Source organism: Peromyscus leucopus, chromosome 16_21 (genome assembly GCF_004664715.2).
Source record: "Peromyscus leucopus breed LL Stock chromosome 16_21, UCI_PerLeu_2.1, whole genome shotgun sequence".
NCBI lineage: Eukaryota > Metazoa > Chordata > Mammalia > Rodentia > Cricetidae > Peromyscus > Peromyscus leucopus.
Window position 1 is genome coordinate 57,039,200 of NC_051084.1, and position 23,538 is coordinate 57,062,737.

Genomic DNA, 23,538 nt, shown 5'->3' on the forward strand with positions numbered 1-23,538 from the left:
TGTGTCCTACTTGAGAGGCTGCCTGCTTCAGGCTGATCCCCGACCTCCATCTACAGCCTTGCCATCTCCAGGAACGTGTGGAAAGAGGACCAGCCCCATGTTGCCTTGCTTCACAGCAGTCCTTTGATTATCTACGAACTGTAAATGAGGTTTCCAAATTAGGTTAAAAAGTTTCCCAAATATTCCATTCTAATCTTCCCTCCAGCCATTGTCCCCATTTGCTTTTTTCTTGTCACAAAGTTATAGAAGAAGCAAACTTGGAAATTCCTACATTTTATCATCATCCATGTCGACGCACAAATGCAATTCTCCTCACTGCAATGTTGTAGAATTGTGCAGAGCTACAGCTGTATAAAAGATCCCTTTCCTGGCTTTAAAAATTATATATAATCATTATTCAAAACCTTCAGAAGCACTAAATTATAAGGGTACGTAACATTATTTATGGCCTCAAAAAGATGAATATTGTATATTATTTGTTTTTAGTTATTTTTTGTGATCAAAACACAAGAGCATTTCCTTAGCCCCTAAACTCTCTTGGAAAACAAATTATTAATTTCATTATTACTGGTTGCTGCTTACATATTTGTTGGTACAGAAAACTTCTGTAATAAATAATCATATATCAGACACATCTGTATTTTAATCGTGTTCGAGAGAATGACTGACTAGGTTAAAAGTTAGCATTTTAAAAGTTGTTTGGAATAATTTTGACTCTAAATAATGTAGAATTTAGAAGCATAGGAGGCATGTGTTCTTCACATTTTCCATGTTTCTCTTAGAAAATTTGATTTTGTTTTTAAATTTTGCAGATGTCATAGATAAAAACAGCACATGCATGTGTATAGAAGTGAAATAACAATTGTTATTGTTGTATCCTTCTACCAAATACAGTTGCAAATGAGAGTGGAAAGGAAGGTAGCAACCCTTTCTTAAGAAGAGACAAGGTATACTGATGTTTCTGTGCGTTGTGAGTTTCATTTAGAACAGCCATTTTCCTGGTAACTTTGTCCTGCATGTCCTGATAGCTTGTACTGAACTGTCTCAAGGTAGGACCTAAATGGTCCTGATCATCTTGTATTAAGACAGTCTGCTGCTGGAAGAATCGAATAATTCTTTGGGAGCATCACTGTGCAATCAGAGGGCAACATTAGAGGTCAAGACAGTGAGACACAGACCTGATTTGAATGCTGGAATTACTAAATTCACCGAGACAGTCTGGGTACCAGCATTTACAGAGGCTCTGAAGGAAGGTTTTGTGATTAAAAAGAAGATGCAAAGTTGTCGATCCAGGTTTAACCGTGTTGTAGAAGTGACAGGAAAATGGATGGAGTGTTTGTATGTAATCCCAGCACTTTACTGATTTCAGTAATAATGGAAAAAAAAATCAAGGGCAGTAATTCCTTTTTTAGCTCATAATGTCTATTCATTTGCAAATTTGTTTCTGGGAAAGTTTGAATTTTGGCTTTTTGGAAAATGGCTTTTTATTCTACACAAAGGTCATCCTAAAATGTCAACCATCATGTGGTAGTTGCTTGTGTTTCTCTCCCCTCCCTTCCCCCCTTTTTTCTTAATGTCTGAAAGAATATTTTTCCAGGATTGTTTTGGAGATCAAATTAGTGTATGTGGTAATGGGAAATTCTTGTTCCTTGAAACCTTAGGCTTTGAGCAAAATATAGAGTACTGTTACATAGAAGAATTAAATTCTTATGTGATTCAGTTGTGACCTTTATTAAGTGATTAACAGATTGTCTGCTGGAGGAGTTCAGTTCTTTCTCAGACATTTACTAAGAAGAATTGAGTACTGCTCTGGTAGTTACATTTGTTATTAGAGTTTAAAGCCATTGGTGGTCTCAAAGGACACTGGAATTAACACCAATTCCATTTAAGTAGCTTATGGATCTAAGGAATTCGTGAATAATATATTATGTGTGTCTGTTTATTTTTATTCTACTTCCAAAATGAATCTAAGGTAGCTCAGTACTCACACTTTCAGATACTTCATTTGAAATGTAGAATTATCTTGTTCATATTCAATAAAGTTATCACTGGTTGAGGCAAAATTACAAAAGCATCTGGTTGACAATAGTGGCCACAGCAGGGAAGACGAATTATAAACATCACTCACCAGCAAAGCATCTTAATATCACTTCACATTGTGAGACTCTTTATTTAGCATCGTCGCCTCCCTGTGACAGATGACATAAAAACCTACAAAAACATTTAGGAGGAGCCTACAGCTGAGACGGAAGGTCTCAGAACAGACATTCACCTGATTCTGTATTAATTACACTTGGGTCTTTCCACCATGGAAATACCACACAGCTGTGCATCAGTTAATAGAAGAAATTATGCAAAATTCTAAGCTTTGGGTATCTCAGTGATCCAACTTCCTGTTGATGACAATGTGAGATTAATTATGACTTGTACAGCAGTGGGACATAATTTTTACTCTGTTTCTTTTTTTTTTAATTATCAGACAGAGCACATATTAGTGTGTGATGATGGACAAGTCATGCAATCTATTTAAAACCCAATGTTACCATATATAAAATAGTAGTGATATTAATATCAACTAATAAAGAAGAGAACACTAAACTGCCCTGCCTACCAGGATGGAAAGTATTCCAGTTACATAGCAGGAGGACCTCTTGTAAACAAACAAACCAAATCAATATAAAATAAACATTACAGCATAACATTAAAGTGTTTAGAGTGAACTTATGCTTTCATCATTTAATAATCCAAATCAAGAAATTTATTGCCATGAAAGGACACTTGTAAATTTAACAGTAACATCTTACAGAAATCTATTGAGATGGTAGGGAGAATACTGTATAAGATGATAATAAATGAAATAAAATTAAAGAAGACAAAGTACTTCAATCTTGAAAATGTGTTAAAATACACAAGAATCAGCAGATACACCCTAAAAAACAATGTATTCAGAAGGTCCAGGGAGACGGTGCAGCAGTTAAGACTGTGTGCTGCTTAGGTAGAATACCAGAGTTTCGGTCCCAGCACCCACTTAAGGTTACTTACAAGTCCTGTAACTTCAGTTTATGGTAATTTGATCCTCTCGCTGGTTTCCTCTGGCACTGCACTTACATGCTCCAATTCATATTCAGACACATGTATACAAATAATTTTTTAAATTAAATATAAGATCTTTTAAAAATATATACAGAACAGGAAAACAAAACAAAACAAAAAACAATTTGAACTAGAAAAATACATAAATTTAAAATCATTTTTAGAATGTATAGGATCAAAAAAATGATATAGAAAGGATAAACAAACAACAGAAGAGTGGAGGGGAAGCAGATCTTTAGGCTGATCATTGTTAAAAAGTTTATGTTCATTCCCAGCATCCACCTGGCACATAACAGCCACCTATAACTCCAGTTAAGGAGATCTAATGCCCTCTTCTGGTGTCTATGGTCAACTACACTCATGCACAAATACCCACACATATGTACACAGAATTAAATATAAAATGTCATTTTTTTTTAAAGGAAGAAACAAATTTGGAAAAGTAAAACAAATAGAAAGTAAGTTTATGCTGGGCAGTGGTGGCGCATGCCTTTAATCCCAGTACTCGGGAGGCAGAGCCAGGCAGATCTCTGTGAGTTTGAGGCCAGCCTGGGCTACCAATTGAGTTCTGGGAAAGGCACAAAGCTACATAGAGAAACCCTGTCTCAAAAAACAAAAAACAAAAAAAACAAAAAAAAAACAACAACAACAAAGAAGAAGAAGAAGAAGAAGAAGAAGAAGAAGAAGAAGAAGAAGAAGAAGAAGAAGAAGAAGAAGAAGAAGAAGAAGAAGAAAGTAAGTATAGAACCATTGTAATTTAAGGAACTCAGTAAATTAAATACTAATTTGGGGACCTTATCTAGAATACAGTGAGTACAATTAGGTGGTACAATTTTTCAATAAAAATGACAGAATTGAAAAATAAAGGGGTTTCTTCTAAAAACTGATAACTGGAACTTAGAGAATAACAGAGTGCATTGTTTGTGTTTGGTAATCAGCCAGGGTCACTTAAGGAGGTGACGCTTTAGCTTAAGTTAGAATCACAAGAAAGAATCAGCCATGGGATGATTACTGATTTTCTAATTAAGGAAATCAATTAGCACAAGGGAAATATGAGCCATACATTTTAAGCAACTAAAATAAGGTTGTTGTGGCTGGGAAGAATTTGCATTGTGCTTAAAACACTGAGAAAGCCATACAAACAAGAAAACTCCACGGGAACTTTCCACAGTCTGTTTTATGTTTAAAAGAAATCTGCCTGCCTGGCTGCTTTGTGAAAAATGGGTTTGAAGCAGAATAAATCGTGCTCTTAATGACAGAGGTAAGAGGTAATGTTGTTGATGGGGGTACTAGGAGCAACAGTCCACATGATGAATTAGTGGACTTTGGACTAGTGTAGTTATAGTGGAACGCATGAGCCATTGACTAGTTTTGAAAATGTAAGACATGAAAGGATGTCAGGAGTTTCAAGTTGGTAGAAAATGGATTCCCCAAAATGTAGGAATTTCAGCAACTCCAGGATTCAGAGAGATATCCACTTAGGGATTATTAGGATATTCATTACCCACATGCCATCTGCGTAAGAATTTGCAGAGATCAAAAACTCAATCCTTTTTATGACCAAACTTTCCTTTTTCATGCTTCACTAATAGAAAGTTCTTAGAGATTTGGCTAATGTTTAAAACTCTTTTCTAATAAACCATGTAGTTTATTTCTAACCCTTCTGTTACAATTATATTTAATTTAGGTTATCTTTCTTCTAGCCATATATAATGAATTCTTAATTATTAAGAACTATTAAGAAACTATTTGTATAATGCCGGTCTTTATAGTTCAATATTTTGAGTGTTTGATAATTTGATAATCAAGTTTGTTCTTGATTTCTTACCAGACTTTCTTGTCTACAGCGCTTTTGCTTCTTGGCTTACAAGATTCTTTCTGAAATCAGCCTGGCACTGAACTGCACTTTTCGAGGCAGCCTTGCTCCGAGCGCCTTTCTTCATACACATTTTATTTATCAATATTCTCCAAAATAGAGACCACAGCCAAATGCTGAGTAGTCTACAAGTTCTTTATTTCATGCATTCATTTAAAAATGTAACCTGCTGAAGCTGGGTGTGGCGGCAGTACACACCTTTAATCCCAGCACTCAGGAGGCAGAGGCAGGCAGATCTCTGTGCTTTCAAGGCCAGCCTGGTCTATAGAACGAGATATAGGACAGGCTCTAAAGCTACACAGAGAAACCCTGTCTCAAAAAAACAAAATTTAAAAGAAAGTAACCAATTACTTGAGCTTCAGTATAGCTAACTTTTAATATTGCCTCTATTCTTTTAGTCTTAAACAGGCAAAACTTAAAAAAAATCAATAAATTATCTTAAAACCAATGTATCCCAACTGTTTTCAAACTTATGAGAAGGAATAATATATTCAGAGTATACATTTGAATAGAGATTATAAGTAACTAGAAAAATGATATCTGAAGCAATTTTTGAGTTATAACCCAAATGAAGACAGTTTTTCATTACCAAAGTTAATTGTAATTATTTCTTTCACTTCTTAATGGTAAAGCTCATTATAATTGAATAATCAGAGTTAGTATCTCATGCATAATTTGGAATATTTGTTGATTTATTTCTAATCCTTCTGTTACATACCCAGTTTCCAAATATGCAAAAATTAGGATTTTACTGTCCTGGTTAATGGGCAGTACCAATTGAAGTCCCCCCAAATGTAGTATTTTATGCCAATTCTTAACCATGTTGGATCACTAAGATTTTCACCGATGTTTCAGTGTTCTAAGGTAACCTTTAATTTCATAATTTAAAAAATCCTTTTGCAATGCTCTAGAATTGGTACTGAGGAGTTCAAGTTCCTCTCAGTTACTGGAGTTTCTTTGAGGGAGCAGATATATATTCATACCTGGCCACACTGCCCAGTCTAGAGGTATTTCGTTTTCTATTGTTGCTTAGTATTTTGCTTCTGGAGAATTTCACCTTATTGCCTCAAGTCAGTCTCAACATGAAACCAATCTCTTTTTCTTTAATCCCCATGTTAAGTAGTTCTAACAAAATGCAAGAAGATTTTGTGTAATACATGACTAGTCTGGGAAGAGTTGAAAGAGAGAAATATGCTTATATTTAAGTATCACTATTTTTAATATAATTATTAAAGTACAGGCAAGAATCCTTATTCTTTTCCGTTTTTACTTTGAAGATTTTCTGCAACCACTCCCTTATTCTTCCTCATGATTTATGTATTTATGTATGTATGTATGTATGCATGTATGTATGTATTTTGCTTTTTCAAGACAAGTTTTCTCTGTGTAGCCTTGGCTGTCCTGGAGCTAGCTCTGTAGACAAGGCTGGCCTCCAACTCACAGAGATCTACCTGCCTCTTCCTCCTGAGTGCTAGGATTAAAGGCATGCACCTCCACTGACCACTTCCACAGGATAACCTTAAGCGCTCTCTCAGCTGGCCCCATGAGCTCTATCTACTTCAAGTGGCAACCTCAACTAAATTAAAATTGTTACTCTTCTATTAGGCAAACAATCTTATTTATGTCTTTGGTTGTTCTGATTAAGATCCAGTTTCTTTCTATACATCCACAAATAGTCTATAACGATGTGATGTTTTGATAAGCCTGACGTGTTTTCTATACTATATCTGTTTGACATATTTTTACTCTTCTACTTATTTATTCATCAAATGTTTATTTTGGGAACTGAAAGTTTGTTAAGCAGAAATTTAAAACATACAACAGAAGCAGCTGTCCTAAGAGAAATATTTAGCTTGTTTGTATAAATGCTAAGTTTGCATACAGAATATGCAAATATTTAGCATAGGTAGTTTGGAAGAGAGTGGTGGGCCTCTCAGTATCAAAGACAGTTGTGTGCTTAAAAATCCTATTTGGCTGGGGTAGAGTGGGATTTCTGAGGGAGGCAATGTTGAAGCAGAACCCAAAGTCATAGCATTATTTAGTGGAAGGAGTACCTAGGCAATGACAGTCACTGGGAGGGGAGAGGAGGGAAGGAAGAGGAAGAGAATTAAGTCTGTCATCTTTGCAAGCCATGGGAGGTGAGCTTTGCAAGAAAGGTTGTGGGGTAGGGAAAGGCGGGAGGGTGTCAAATGCTGACAGGATCAAGAAGAACATGACAGTTTCTAAGAGGTAACTCACTTTCAAGAGTTTCATTTAAGGAAAAAAGTCCAAAGTCACATTGCTTGATGTTATTGGGTGAGTGGGAAGAGAAACCCAAGGATAGTGTTGTCAAAGTTTTCCATTACAAGAATTGTTCAGAGAATGAAACAGAAAGTAAAGATTTTTCTTAGTTTTTATATGCATTCTCTTATAATCAGAAGCCAGGAACTTTTCCTAAAGAACATTTTTCATGAGTCTAGAGAGGCTGGCATGAAAGTAGACTTGAGATAGTCAGAAGCTCTACAACATAAAAGTAACAAAGAAAAAAGGAAAAGTAACAAATAACAAAGGAAAGTTATTTAAGGTGAGCGTATTCCAGGCACACTGCTGAAGTGCTGGTGTGGAATTGCAAGGGAGCATCGCGTGCCACGTATGCTCAATGAACAAGAATGCCTGGATATATTGGCAACATTTCACAACTCCATGGGTACCAGGAAAGATCCAAGGCCTGCAGTTATTTGAAGGATGGATGGAGTGGATTTTACTTAACATGTGGAAGGTACTGAACTCAATTCCCAACAATATTTTCTCAATGCTTTCAACAAGAAACAGTTTCATGGAAAACTAATCAAGGTAGAATTGTCTTCAAAGTTCAGTGGAATGGGAAAAATAACTTTTGATCTTCTATTTCTAGCCCTGTTATTGAAGTGGGATATCAATATAAGTAACCAAATGGATTCAAGAAAAAGTAAATGAAATCAGAAGATCTGATAGTTCAGTCTAAAGTACTGATACATAGGGTGAAGATATGATTTTGTGGATATAAATGTCATACAGGTGCCAAGGCAGAGGAAGGAACAACACATCTCAACTTCTAGCTTCGTTTATGTTGGCATAGATGCTGAATACAGATGTTGGTAAGGTAAAAACTCACTCTCCTGTGCATATGAAACAATAAGTATTCAATTTTTGAACATCTAAATTAAAATTCCTTTGAGAACATATAATCAAAATTCCTTTACACCTCAAAGAAATTATCAAGACAGAAAAATAAAAGAGTAGAAAAAGCTTGCTAAAGAGAAACTTATGCACATTAAAAGTAGGCTTAACTTTTAATGCATGTAATAAATATAATCATTTTAAATTTCCAAAAAGGAGTAAGGTCAGAGATAATTTAAAATCTCCAACTATATATTCATGTACAAGATCAAATGCACAGCTAGGAGTTGGAAATGCAGATACAGGGAGTTACAATGCAGGAATGATACATCCAGTGTGGGGCAGAGCTGGAGTCAGTGTGAAATCACTAAGTCGGGGATGCTGAACATCTGTAACTGTCGAACACACCAAGAAGATGGTGATCCATGCCTTCCTTTTCTGTGCCTCTTGTAGTAAAGCATAGCAGATAAGTGCTTGAAAGAGATTTGTGAAATTATCCATCACATTCAAACTATCCTTCCTCACAGGAAACGTACTTCAGGATTCTTTCTTTGGTAGCAAAATTCTTACATTTATCTTTAATATATGTTAACATGTGTATATACAAACATATAGATGGCATAAATTTATAGATAAACAGTTATATCTGCATATCAATAGATATAAGCTATTGTGTTTTATTTGGGACTGGTGTTGAACCTATGGCCTCAAGAAGTAAGGAAGGCCATCATCTATCGATCTATTAGCTCCAGCCTTGCTTTATTTTTTATTTGGAGATAGCTTCATTACTTTGCACCACTGACTTTTAATTTCCTATCTGCCTTCCTCAATCTCCAGAATATCTAAGAATACAGATTTGCTCTTCGTTGTTGTTTTGTTTAAGATACCTCCTTTCTACATATCCCTACCAGGTTTTAAACTAACTGTTCATCTCAGGCTGACCTCAAATTTGGAATTCTCTTGAGCTAACATTCCAAATACTGAGATTACAAAGTCATATCTCTGAAGTAGAATATTATTTCAAGATGTGTTACTTTTGTTTATATTGTATTTGTTTAATTCTGTGAAGCTGTGTTACTGTGCCTTTCTAAAACACCCAGTGGTCTAATAAAGAACTGGCCAGTAGCAAGGCAGGAGAAAGAACAGGAGGGAATGGCAGGCAGAGAGAATAGATAGAGAGGGAGAAATCTATGGGAGAAGAAAGAGATAAAGGATCAAAGAGAGATGGAGGAGATCTAGGAGCCAGAGAAGGAAGAGGACTCCAGGGGCCATCTACCCAGCTATACAGCAAGCCACAGAGTAAGACTAAGATTTACAGAAGTAAGAGAATGGAGAAAAGCCCAGAGACAAAAGGTAGACGGGATGATTTAAGTTAAGAAAAGCTGGCTAGAAATTAAGCCAAGCTAAGGTTGAGTATTCATAATTAAGCATAAGCCTCTGTGTGTAGATTTATTTGGGAGCTGGTTGGCAGGCCTCCCCAAAAGAGTAAAATACAAACAACAACATATTATCATGTCCAACTGCATTAAAATATATTTATTTCCATGTATAGTTTCCAGAAATAAAATAATTAAATTATATAAAAATAAGAAATGAGAAAGAAAAAAAATGTTTTCTTATGAGATTCACAGGGACTAAGTTAGCACTTAAAATCAAATGAATAAAAAATAGGAAATTGAAATGTGATGACATGAATACGATGTCCATGGTTTAAATATTTATTTAACAAAGACATCAAATAATATTGTTGAAGTATATATTTACTTGAGCTCTAAATTGAAGCACTCTATAAACTAGAGCATTAAGTAAAAGTCATTAATCTGAATATGTATGGTAACTTATAATCTTTATGAAGGACTACCTTGTAAAGTTAATGTTTATATATTTCTTAATCTTATATATCTGACTAAGAGCAATTGCAAGGCCTCTTTCACACATATAAAATATCTTTTTTTAAAAAAAATTTACTATCATATCTCCAGAATTTAGAGTCTCATCTGGGGTTTTGTGGATATATATTTCATGTTCATATATTCCATCCATTCTCAAATACCCTTGAAAAATACTCCTTTTCTGGAAAAACTTCATCCAATATGTAGACGCTTGTAAGAGTATGCTTGCTATATTTACTTCAGTATACACTATAAAGTCTGGGGTTTTGCAGGCAAGATAAATCATACATAATAACTTGAAAATGGATCTAGAAAACTCCTAAGTACTGACTGGATACATGATGTTTTGAAACAACCAAATAGCATTTTATGTACTGAAAACAGTCACATATATGAAGGCATGTGCGTAAATCTACATGACCTTCCATCACACTTGGGCAAGGACTTTTGATCTGAGGAGGTAGTCTGTGAACTCAAGGCCCGAAGTCCAGTCTGAGACTTCAGAACAAAGTGATTTTAGAACATAGAGAATTTTCCAGAACTTGCCTTTGCAACAACTTCAGGCATCATATTCTGAAGTATGAGCTGCATACCCTAGTTGCCCATTTCCTAGTCTTATCACCCACCCTGAGAGTTAGCCTACATGCCAGCTCAAGTGGCCTTCAATTTCTTCATTGTGTTAACCACTGCTTTGAGAATGTGCATCATTCTCAGATTGCTGTATAGAACTTGGCCTTCGCTAGCTATGTTGCTTGCTTAGGGAGGACACCTTGATTGAATGTTAACTGATGGTAAGAGTAGTTGATGTCTTAGAAAAATGCAGAGATTGTTCACCATCTATCTTTATTTGTCCCTGAAAAGTAACCTACAAGATTAAGGAAACACTGAGTTAGTGTCCTTGTTATCTTTGAAACCAAAGACACTATGTCTCAGAATCATTTTCATTAAGAAATTTGGGCCTGATATCTGTTTTAGTAAATGTATGCCATGCATATGTATAACATATATGTATGTGTTATATATATGATATATACTGTTCTGCAGTAAGTGATAGAAACATGAGGGTGGTAATAAGATGTGACCAGAACCACTTACTTGATAATTTCTGATGCTCCGAAAATACATCTCTTCTCCAATAGAATGAATAAGGTTTAAAAAAAATACATCAAAAACAGAAAAACCCCTTTCTCAGGAGGAGAGATTTTATGAGCTAGGGGGAACCCACAGACAGCTGACTTGAGCTTGTGGAAGCTCATGCCTGGCATCTAGGGAGCCTGCCTGAGACCAACCTAGGCCCTCTGCATGTGTGTGACAGTTGTAGAGATTGGTCCTAGCAATGGGATCAGCACCTGCCCTTGGTGCTTGAGCTGGCTTTTGGGAACTTATTTACTATGCTGTGTTGCCTTGTCTAGCCTTGATGCAGGGAGAGGTGCTCCGTCCTGGCTCAACTTGATGTGCCATGCTTTGTTCAAACATATGGGAGTTCTGCTCCTTTCTGAACAGAGATGGAGGAAGAGTGGATGGGTGGGGGTGTGGTGGGAGGAGAGGAGAGAGAGGAGAAACTGTCAGAATGTAAAATAATTTTAAAAATTTAATTAATTTTTTTAAAAAAGGAGAGAAATACCCCTCTCTCACTTTCAAGGAATAAAAGCAAACCTTGAGACCTGGCAACTCTAGGTACCAGTATTTTCTATAAAAAAGAAAGTATCTGATTTATTACCTATGGCTTATATATTTACTTGTTGGTCAAACAACGATTTATATAATATTTTAAATTTGGATAACATTTATTTTCTATTAATATTATAACAATAAGGCACAATAGCTTATGAAATGATATACTAATCATTTATGGAAGATCCTATTAAATAATGCCTTTAAATAATGTAATATTTTTGTGGAATAGCTTGTAAAATTTCCAGTAAGCCTAAATGTAGTAACATTGCTTTAAATCAAATTATTCTATGACTTGCTGTTAAAATAATAAGTGAGAAATAACTTGGCACATTTTAAACTTCCATATAATGTGAGCCATAATTTAAAATTATAGAAGAATAATTTTATTACAATTTCTAAGAAAATACGTATTACTGTAAAGCATATGAGAGTAAGACCTATCAAAATATCAAACTTAAGATTGCCTTAAAAGTAGTAGACTTCTAAATGGAAAGTCTTTGTTGGTGCTGTCAGTAAAGTGAGCAAGCATGAGAACCCTGGAGCAGATTCACAGCACACACATAGAAGCCTCTAATTCCACAAAAACAGCACCTCTAAGCCCAATGCTGAGCCTGGAAATGGGAGGATTACTGGGTATGGCAAGGCAGCCAGCAAAGCTAATCAGCATGTTTAAGACCAAGAGAGAAACTGACTCAAAAAATATTGGAGAGAACAATTGAGGAAGGCCTCTGACATCAACCTCTGATCTCCATACATTTACACACATGTTCATGCACACCCGTACAAATATGTACATATATATACCCCCACAGAACACAGGCACAAATGAAAATAAGTGAAATTCTATTCTTGGAAACATTTGGGTACTGATGGTTTGGTTGCCAACACTTTGAAGTTAGAGGTCCAAAGAAGGACTCAACCTGCAGGATATGGGTGTGATATGAGTAATTTTTCTAAAGGGAAACCATCTACATGCTTATCCACACGTAGGAGCTTTCAGCAGATTGCTTAACAGATCACACCCTCATGCAACCACAGTTTCATATGATAAGTTTGGTAGCCTTTTAGCAATTTGGCTGCCTCTAATTTTTTCTATCCTATCTATTCTCCATTATTCAGTTAAAGTACATATCTGAAATTCAAGTCATGAATCTTTGTCTCCTGTTTAAATCTCTTAAAATCTTTCACATTTTATCAGGTACAGCTTAGTTTCACAATTTCTAGTAAAGCAATAGGTGTTTTCTTTTCTATCCACCTGGTTTCCCCTCCTTCCTACTGTCCAGGAACACTCCTTGTATGTCTCCTCTTAACTTTATGATCAATTATTATTAACTTGGTGTTCCACAGAACCTTAATACATGATTGCTTCCAGTTTCCATCACTGGCTAGAATGAGAGCTCAGTGGTTAAAACACTAGCTGCTGTTGCAAAGGACTGGCTTTTGGTTCCCAGAGCCAACATAGCAGCTTACAACTGTCTGAAAATACAGTCCATGGGGAATCCAACACCTTCTTCTGGACTCGACAGACACTGCAGACACATGGTGCACATAAAGACACACAGGCAAACACTCTTATGGATAGACTAAAATAAACTATCTTCAAATCCCTATGTCCTCTAACCAAAGCTTTAACTTCCCTGATCACTTCTTTTTCCCTTAAGAAAATCTGGCTTCACAGACAACATCTGCCTCATACTCCTTTGTGTTTTGTTTTGCTGCTTTGTTTCCAGTGAAGCGTGAGGGGACAAATCTCTGTCTGTCACTGTCATACCTTTGTGGCCCCCTTTGAAGCCTCTTCATACAAGACTCCTCTGCATGTCAGAAACTTGGCCAGAAAGAACCCCATCTCTGTTCTAGCTTGGAAAAAGCAGAAATAATTTCATCTAAAGACTGTTCAGTTTGGTTATATTTCAGATTCTCTGAGATCTTGTCAGGTCCCATTAATATCAAAGCTTATGAAAATAATGTAAGAGGTTTTTTTTCTGAAGCAAAATGTACTAGAACAGGCAAGAAGAAAGCATCATATTTTGGCACTGGTATGCTGACATAAATGAAGAAAGAAATATGTTCAACTACTGGTTTACTAATGAAATTGTACTGAATTGTAGCATTGCATTTATTATGTATGTGTTCATATGTCTGTTTTCTTCATTACTAATCAATAAAAATATTTTTAAAGCAAATCACTGTTACTGGTTTACAATCATTACGTAGTTCATGCATGAAAATATACAAAAAGGCCATATACTTGGATAATTTATAAAAAAAAATATTTACCAAAAAATTTCTGTGTGATTGTGCACATTGATGATTTCTAACATGGGACTATATGTCCTCCTTGCTAACCTTTCACAGAAGGCAGTAAGTGAATGAAAATGGTGATATAGATGATATGGATGTGTCACAAATTATCTGTGGCCTTTGCACATATTTTACATGTGATTTTCAAACATATATTTTAAAAGTTCCAGGGAAATACATTGTTTTATAAAGTTATTTCAATATTTATATTTGGGATAAATATAAATATATAGCTTTATTGCAAAGGTATATATGTGTGTACATACATATATAATATCATGTAAATTATAAAACTTTCCAACTCCATATATGCTCTCACACACACCCCCCCGTGAGTATGCTAGTAGCACATGCTTGATTACTTAATGCTTTATCTATTTTAAGAAGCATCTTAGCTACCTAATAAAGTAATTTCTGCTAGAGTATTTGGCAAAGTAAAATTCTATTTTACTAGTGTGAGAAAGAACATCTTTATCTCTATTGTCAGGCATATAAATTTGATAATGAAACCTAAAAATAATTTATAACAAGGACTAACCATTGACATCTTAAAATTTAATGAGTTTCTTGGGTTCCTAGAATTTTAAAAACTTCTTTATTTCATTTAAATATTTTCCAGTATCTATCAATTTATTAAGCAGCTTTAATTCTTGAGCTCTTTGGAAGTCATCTTGTAGTCATTGATTCTGTTCTTTAGAAAACTAAAGTATTTATAATTAACGGTAAAATTGTTAAAGTATTTTTTTTATAATCTTAGCTAGTGTGTATAATTTAAGATTATAGTGTATATAATTTAAAAAATTATAGCCTTTGATAATGCATGCTACTTCTAGAGACACTTTTGATGGTGAAAATGTAAATCTTTGCCTCATTCTCCTGTCTTTCATAAAATGTTTGTATATATAAGCACTTAGCAAACACTTGTGAAGTGAGAATATGCAAATATCAAGTCTTCATACATTTCAAAAATTTAGAAAACCGCCGAAATAAAAGAAATTATTCTAATAGTGGTGTTCTAACTTTCTCTTTAGGGTCTACATATTTTTTTCAAATTTATTATGCAGAAAATGTCTTTATATACAGAATCATTGTGCCAAATTTTTCCAATTAATATGAAAGTCAACAACAAATTCAAAAGTTATACGGCAGCCAAAATGTGAAATACATTAGCTCTCATCAACTTGCTTCATAGAATATGTGGTGGCTTCTTGACAGAATTTACTTGTCCCCACTACCTTATATCAAGCAAATGATCGACCTTTTTCATTTACCAACAGGCAATGTATTTGATATTCTCTCCTGTTACATTTTGATAAATAAAATCTCATTAAAGTTTTCTAGTTGTGTTACTTAAAGATACATTGGGGGGCGGTGAATATGGTGTTCAGTGGTAAAGTTCAAGTTTATCCTATGTTATATGGCAAGTTCCAGGACAGCCAGGGGTATATGAGATCCTTTCTGAAACAAACAAAATGAGAAAATAGAAGTTCATATGTAATAGGAAAAATAATATATAAGTATATCTATGTAATATACATATATACTTATCTATACATAGGTGAAACACAGATTTGTTGGTGGTCGTAGGCAAATGATTATTTCAAGGAGACAAAGACAACTCCTTAATATTTTCAGGTGTAAGTGCTTTCTGGTGCTGTTGTTAATATTGAAATTCTAGAGGTGCTTTACTACGGGCATTACTGGAGGAGTGGATCTTTCTCTTGGAAGCAGTTTTGAGCAAGAGTATAGCTCCCCATCCCCTGGCAAAAAGTAGTAGAGTTCCAACATTGTATAAACAGGGCATAACTTTTGGGTTTTGTGAAAAGCAATGATGGCCTGGATTAGGGTGAGGTTGGTGGAAATGCAAAAGAAAGTCTGCAAATTGTGAAGCCAGTCTGTGTATTAAATGATACTTTTAATGCCTGCTGCCCAGTATCGTCTGCTTGTCCATATATTTAAAATAAACACTTAGTAAAATAATGAGTAGATGTGTTTTAACTTTTCAATAAATTAAATCACAAATTAGTGTCTCCCTCAACAAAATTCCCATAACTGATAATTAATGTTCAAAAGTCATGTCTAAAGTCATTTGCTTCCTAAGGATCTCTCATATTTAATCAAGTCATAGGGCTAGACTTAAGGGAAATGACTTTCAAGGCCTCTCTTTTCACCATCTAACATTCAGAAACTTCTGCTTTTAGCAAGTAGCACAGTGAATGACTGAGGGAAGAACCCTAAAACTTGCTAGTCATCTTCAATCATTTTGGGCTTTCTACATGAACAGCTGTTTACCCACTGCCTCATCAATGCCATCAACATAAAGACAGAGGAAATAACTCGCTGTTTCCATAAGCCATGTACCATATGCATATATGCACTATTATGCTGGACTTTTTCATTTGATTTCACAGCTTGCTTTTCATTGCTTTCACCAGAGCAAAGCATCTTTTTATTTGGTTATTTTCCTTGTGTAACTAATGTAGTATATTATCTTTGCCAATGCAGACTGTATGAATATGAATCAACCATTCATGAAGATTTATATTATCCAGAAACCATAATACTACAAACTACATTGACCACGTGAGAGCACACTAGTAAAATAGCTTTGTCTCTTACATTTGAATGATCTGATTGGCCTTTATTTTCATTAGAAGGAAAGATAATGCCATCATCAAAGAAATGAAAGGCAACATAAATGTTTTGAAAATAACCCATCATGAAATGTGGAATATTTGTTGTAAAATGTTTTTTATTAAAATTAAACAAAAGAGATTTATATTTTGTAACAGGTTGGAATGCAGATATTGAATAGAAATACACCTGGTTAGGTAACAGCATATTTCATTTTCAATTTGACACTTTAATCTTAATTAATACACCTAGAATATTTTTAAATGCCAACATAGGTGTTTATTTGCCTTCTAAGAAAGGAAATCAGTGATATATCTTTCAAATTATAGGTAATTTGTCTATAACAGGACCACATATTAATTGTCATTTTTGGCTTCAGCTACAGCTCAGTGGTAGAGTGCTTGTCTAATGTACATTAAAACTCTAGGTTTGATCCCCACTACAAAAACAAACACACAATGCTCATGTTTAAAAACTTGCCAGTTAAATTGTATTGCCACAATAATCAACAATTACACTTTAAACTTTTGTTTGTGTATGATGTAATTCAATCTATAAATATTTGAAGGATTTATTTTCTTAGATACTATAACCAAGGATGAAGTATCTGCACTAATGTTCATTAGGATATAATGTTCATCAATAAATATCAATGACAGATGGTCGCTAAACATGAATACTGAAGTATCATTTGTATTTTAAATATTTTTGAGATATAGAAATTACTTGGCTATAAATACAAGATAATAACCTAAATTTGGTTTTAAAAACAAACATTTGACTTTTACTTGTGTTTGTGAATTTGTTAGAAATTTAGTGATACTCTTTAACTTATCCCACTAGTGAATTCGCAATACCCATAACCTTAAGCATCAGGATCACATACTTCCCTTAATGTTGCAGTATTTCCTCAGAAGGTCCATTAAAGGCTATTGCCATACTGCCACTGAGATGAACAATGGTCTTCCATCAAATTGGTTCTGTCATTACTTTGTAACTTCAAAGTTGTATACATGGGATAAATGTTTTCTATCATCCTTTTATGTTCTTGTGTCCAAACTACCTAAGTGTGGTAGTAGAACCCCCAATGGTATTATGGATAGTTATACTCTGATATAAATATGGAAAAGGATTAAAACTTGCAGAACATGCAAGTTAAATTATAATTTTAAGTTGAAAGGTGGTGTATAATGTTAATAAAACTTACCACTAATATTTGTTTGTTATTGAAGATACAGTGACATTTCAATTGCATAACAGTTTTAAATTTACAATAGTGAATAACTATAGGTAAAATTTTATAAATAGCAAATGTAGTGGTAATTAGGTACTTCTATGCTCATTGAAGAATGGTTTATACAGCACATAGTTTAAACATGAATGAATGAAAGATGTTGGTAGGAATATAAAAATAGTGATGGATTTTATTTTATCAAGTAAACTGACATTTTATAAACATTTCCACTTTCTATCCTTGGATATTATCCAAAGTGACAAAAGGAGACACATATGTAGACTTCTCAAATATCTCTGGATGTGAATTCTTTAGTGGAAGACCTAAAAAGACTTTCTCGGGTCATAATTGGATGAGATTTTGATTGGACAGACAACATGCTAGACTTTTTTTTTTCTTACATAAAAGACAAGAGTTGATAGAATTGCTGCTAACAAAATACATTGCAAATAAGTTGTATTTTAGCAGAAATACATTTAAAAATTGAGGAGAAAAGGGCCCAGGAGTAAAACTTTTTGTTAAATTTTCACTCTCAACTTTTGAGTATTAAGTATCAAGAGATCAGTAATGTAATAGCAAGTACCACAATATCGTTCTCAGTAGGAATTTTCTTCCCTACCTAGGAATTAGAGCCGTCTAGCATTCCATATGCTAGGCTTGGTTTTTACTACATCACTCTTAACAGTTCAGTGAGCACAGCACTAACCTGGAGGCCTGAGGATATAATCCATTTAAACACATGAAATTTTGTAAATCCACTTCACAGAAACTGAACCACGGATTGAATAATTTTCATCTCCACGTATCCTTTCTAATTGTCTGTTAGGCAGCGATAATATTTTTGTCTTTATTTGTAGCTTTATTTCAGAACATTTAAATAACAAAAAACTAGACTCTTTTATTTGAAAAATTTTAAAAACAAAACATAGCTTTACATGTGGTTAAAGAAAGTGTGTAATTGGTTAAGTCAGGGCAGGGAAGAATCAGAATTTCTGAGGCTACCAGTTTTTGTGAGCCACGAGGCAAACCAAGGCTACCTCATCTTTGGATTAAAAAAAAATATCCATCCTCTGAATACTCACCTTAGAAAGTTATTCCTTTTGAAGATACTGGAAACCTTGTTGGGGTGACAAGCATTTAGCCAGAGGCAGCAGAAACCCAGTCAGGATTATTTTAAAAACAACAGTTAATAGTGTGGTTGTATTTTTTTTTTCTTCTGCTATGTGGCTTCAGAACATTATCAAGAGAAGTGTACAATATGTTCCGCTACTTGAGTTGACTTACCATCGGATGTATCACTTACTGACTGTTATTCTTATGTCTTAAAAGCTGTTCATGATGCAGATTTTCTAGCTTAAGTTTAGACATATTCCAAGCAGAACAGACAAGACAAGTTAGAATTGTGGATTTATCATCAATAACTTCCAGGTCTGTGGAGGAACATGTTGCATGAGACAGGAATGTAATTTGTGAGAAATGTCTACACACAGGCTTTCATATACCTTTATTCTGTCTTTAGAATTTGGAATGATGGGAGATCATACAATTAAAAGTCAGCGACCTCGATCTGTCCATGAAAAAAGGGTCCCTCAGGAACAAGCTGACGCTGCTAAATTTATGGCACAAACTGGTAATACGTTAGTTACATTTTTCTATTGATTGTTGTTAATTTAATGGAACCACTGCATGTTTTCATGATCCTTTGCTGCACATTTGTCAGTTTTTGGAGCTGATTTTTTTTTTGAGCCATTTTTTTGTCACCAGTTAAAGTCCATAAATAAAGTAGCTATGAATGAAAAGTACACAGAAAAAAAAATGTGTAAGACTTACTTTGCTTTTGGTTTAGGATGCTTTAGGAGTTACATATTATTATTTCCTTATGTTAATTAACCACTAAAATGCATCATTACACTCTTAAAGGACAGCAAAAAAGTTACTTTTTCAAGAATTATTTGATTGAGACTTTCATGAGCTATAATTTAAATAGGACTCAGATGATGAAATTTAATGTAACAAAATTTGATACATTAAATATTATTCCATATGTCACATTATCTATAAATATTGCTTAATTGTTAAAATATATAGAAATTAGATATTTTATAATTTAATATATGATTTGAAAATAAATTTGTTGCAGAAGATAAATAGTAAAAAGTTGACCATCTAATTAAATATCAACAAAACTGACTTTCTGGCTTATAAATATCTTTAATCCTACATCAGTCAAATCATTTTTCAAACTCCCTACTAATTTGAATGTGACTGAAAAGTATGTCATTTAACACAATTTTTGAAATTCACAGATATATGTGAATAGATATAAACATGTAGAGTTTATGTTTTAATAATCTATAGAGTTTGACAGATCCCAGTGGGTCATAATTTGGCTGCTCATAGTAAGTATTGCAGATTTCTGCCCAGGAACCCTGCAGGGGAACACTCTCCCAGCTGGAGTTGTTTACAGCTGTGTTGCAAACATGCTCAGCTTTTGTTCGCTTTTCTTTTACAAAACTTAGAACTCAGTTTACCTGTGTTTTCACACAGTTTTGTGCATTCCATTCTTGTTTGTTTTATCGTTAACAGGAAACCATGAGTATACAACCAGATCTATGACATGATATTCAGACAGGTTTTAACGAAATTCTCCAAGAGAATGAATGTGCTCTTCAGTTCATGTGTTTTTTGTCAGAGTGTTTGCTTAGAACACTGTACATGAACTTAATGCTTAGAAATTCAAATATTAATACTGAATTGGATTCTTGGTAATAGATGAATGGTCTATTTTAATATATTAATTGTAACTCAGCTTCTCAGAGCAGGATATGTAGAATTAATATTCTATAAGTGTACAGTTTAAATTTTAAAAATAATATATGATGTGGCCAGATCCAGAAATGATGAGAATTTCTTTGCTGGATTACCTCTGGTGTACCTTACTTAAGAGGAGATTTATATTTTAACCAGTTGCTTACTCAAGTCCAAAAATGGATTATGTGGTTCAAATGGATTTCCAAATTTCTAAATGTGTTTTTGTCTGATACCAAGAGCAAAATAATTGAAGCAGGGAGCAGAGATTTGGGGATTTCTACTCTTAGTAGAAGAGATAAAACGTGGGCTGACCACTCAGTCCCTTAGGCATCTCCCTGTGAGAACACATCTGCTGTCTGAGAAATGTTTCCTTCTTTTATGCCAAAGACATAGCAAATATTGGTTTACCATAATGCTTAAAACTTGTCACCACAGGGAGTGAAATGGAGAACCATAGGTTTAAGTTTACAATGCTCTAGTAACTTTAGTTTGTGCATTCAATATTATGCAATTTTTGTTTAAATTCTGTTTATTAATATTTGCATACATTAAGAAAATTCAATTTTTTTAGCCAAAACATTTTGAAAAACTCAAATGTTAAGAAATATTGATTTGTAAAAAGAGGAATTGGTAATCACAATTTTTACATGTATTTCTGATTTTCCAGTCATTGTTTTTCTACACTATGTATATTCTTTCACTAAGAAGTGATTTGGTAAGTAGATGACACACAGATTAAATAAATCTGGGGCTAACTTTAAAGCCACTTACACATACTGTTATGTTCTCAGAAATGTGATGCCATATTAAAGTTCTAGAATTGATTGATGCCTGAATTTGTGAGAAACAGAGTAATAAATTTATTTTAAAACAAACATTGCATATGCAAATATAGACACATATAGTACTTACTTTAATATTAAATTACCATGCTGAACTAAGAAAGGAAAATTCACTATATTATTTTTTATGATTCATAATTGAATACTAAGCACACTTAGTATTGCTAAAAGAGAGAAGTTCTTTCTTAAATATTGTTTCTTTTGATGTTAACATAGACTAAATTAATAGAAGTACCAAACAATAACATTTTACAAATGAGGTTTTATTTATATAACTTGTCTATTTCTCAAATCAAGGTATTAATATTGCATGTAAACAGTCATGAAATTTTGCTAACCATAATTTGAGAACAAAAAAAAGATACAATGGAGGGGAGTTAAATAATACAATTATAAAGTACCATAATATGTTATATCTCTCATTCAAAAAACAGAAAGCAAAAGCCACCACCACTTATTTCTTTTCAAATAAGTGAAATGGCTTCACCAATCAATACAACCAGTAACTATTTTCATTTTTAAAAAAGCTTTACCCTACCTGGTCTCCAAAGTAAGTTCCAGGAAAGGTGCAAAGCTACACAGAGAAACCCTGTCTCAAAAAAACAAAAAGCAAAAAACAAACAAACAAACAAAACCAAACAGAGGCAGAGTGAGTGAATATTTTTAAATAAAATTTTTATGAGGTAGCGTTATTATTTTATTGGAATAGCTAGTGTTATTGCTAGTACTAGTAACTAAGGCAAGTCTGAACATTAATTAGGTTGTTATAGAAGCATAAGATAAGGCTGGAGGGATGTCTCAGTGGTTAAGAGCACTTACTACTCTTGCAGGGGCCACATGTTGAGTTCCTATAATCCCCATAGTAGCTCCAACCACTTGTTAACTCCAGTTCTAGGGATCCAACACTCTTCTGGCCACTGGGGGCGCTGTATGAGCATAGTACACATACATATGGAGCTAAAACCTAACACACATAATAAAATAAAGTAGAATTAAAACCTAAGTTAGAAATGTGTATATATAGTTAAAGAAAATGAAATAATAAATATGTATATTTAAGGGATAAACCCAAGCTAAATGCCAATGAGCTGGAATAAGATAAATGTTAGTGATTCTTACTTTTTTGGCAACATAGGCATGAAGTGAGTTTATAAACAGGTTTAGAAAAGCAACCATTTATTACATGAAGGAAATGGCCTGTATTAGGAACATATGACATGTAATGTAAAATAAGAACATAACATTAAATGTGTTTCTAATTTCATGATTTTAACACACTAGCAAAAGTTATATTAATGCCTTGTTCATAATTTTAAATTCTCTATTGCATATGATCTTACTCAATTTTCAAGTAGCTTTTGAGGTAGGTAAATTATTAAGAGTAAATTATTTTAAAAACTGGACTTTCTCAAGGACCCAGAGTCAGTGTAGAATTGACTGCAATACATTCCAGTTTCCTTCCAAGATTTTTTTCCAGGATAAAGAAATTTAATACTGCCTTATGTAGAATGTTTTCTACATGAACTTTGACATGTCTTCTGAATTATACATTGACTAGATCAGTTTGTACTATCTCAAAAGATTATATATATATCTCCTGAAAATGGTGCTTAGTCTAGGCTTTACTATTTCAGTGTCATTAAAATATCTTTTTTTTCAAGTATATTAACTATTTCTAACATAACTCAATGTGCTTTACTAGATAACCCTCAACCTTAGGGAAAAAAGGAAATGGCATAAAAGTTGCAGTGCAAATGTCAATTGAAATAGCACTTGAAATACAAGATCAAGTTGATGGTTAGACCATTATTTTAGTGGCCAATTTTGATTCTAAATTTGAAATGAAATTTATTATTCATGTTTATTTTAATTTAAATTTTCATCTGCAAAATGAGCTGTGAGGAGGCTTCTCTTAGCATTCCTGATTGATGTCTTATGACGCAGCAACACTGCCAGTCTTGCTCAGGGTCATGCAGAATCATAGTTGTAGAGACAACACAGATTTCCAAATACTTGTATGAGGTTGTACTTTAAATTGGG

General features: G+C 33.9%; 1 protein-coding gene across 4 annotated transcripts in view; it reads left to right on the forward strand.

The window, feature by feature from the left end:
* Window positions 1-23,538, forward strand: part of Adgrb3 (adhesion G protein-coupled receptor B3) — a 738,549-nt gene that overhangs the window by 240,075 nt on the left and 474,936 nt on the right. For 3 of the 4 annotated variants that reach the window (XM_028868115.2, XM_028868112.1, XM_028868117.1), the window contains one exon: window positions 19,365-19,475. The exons of the other annotated variant lie outside the window; for it this stretch is intronic. In XM_028868115.2, the coding sequence (XP_028723948.1) occupies window positions 19,365-19,475 (111 nt within the window). The remainder of the gene's footprint in view (window positions 1-19,364; window positions 19,476-23,538) is intronic. 4 annotated transcript variants of the gene reach the window in all.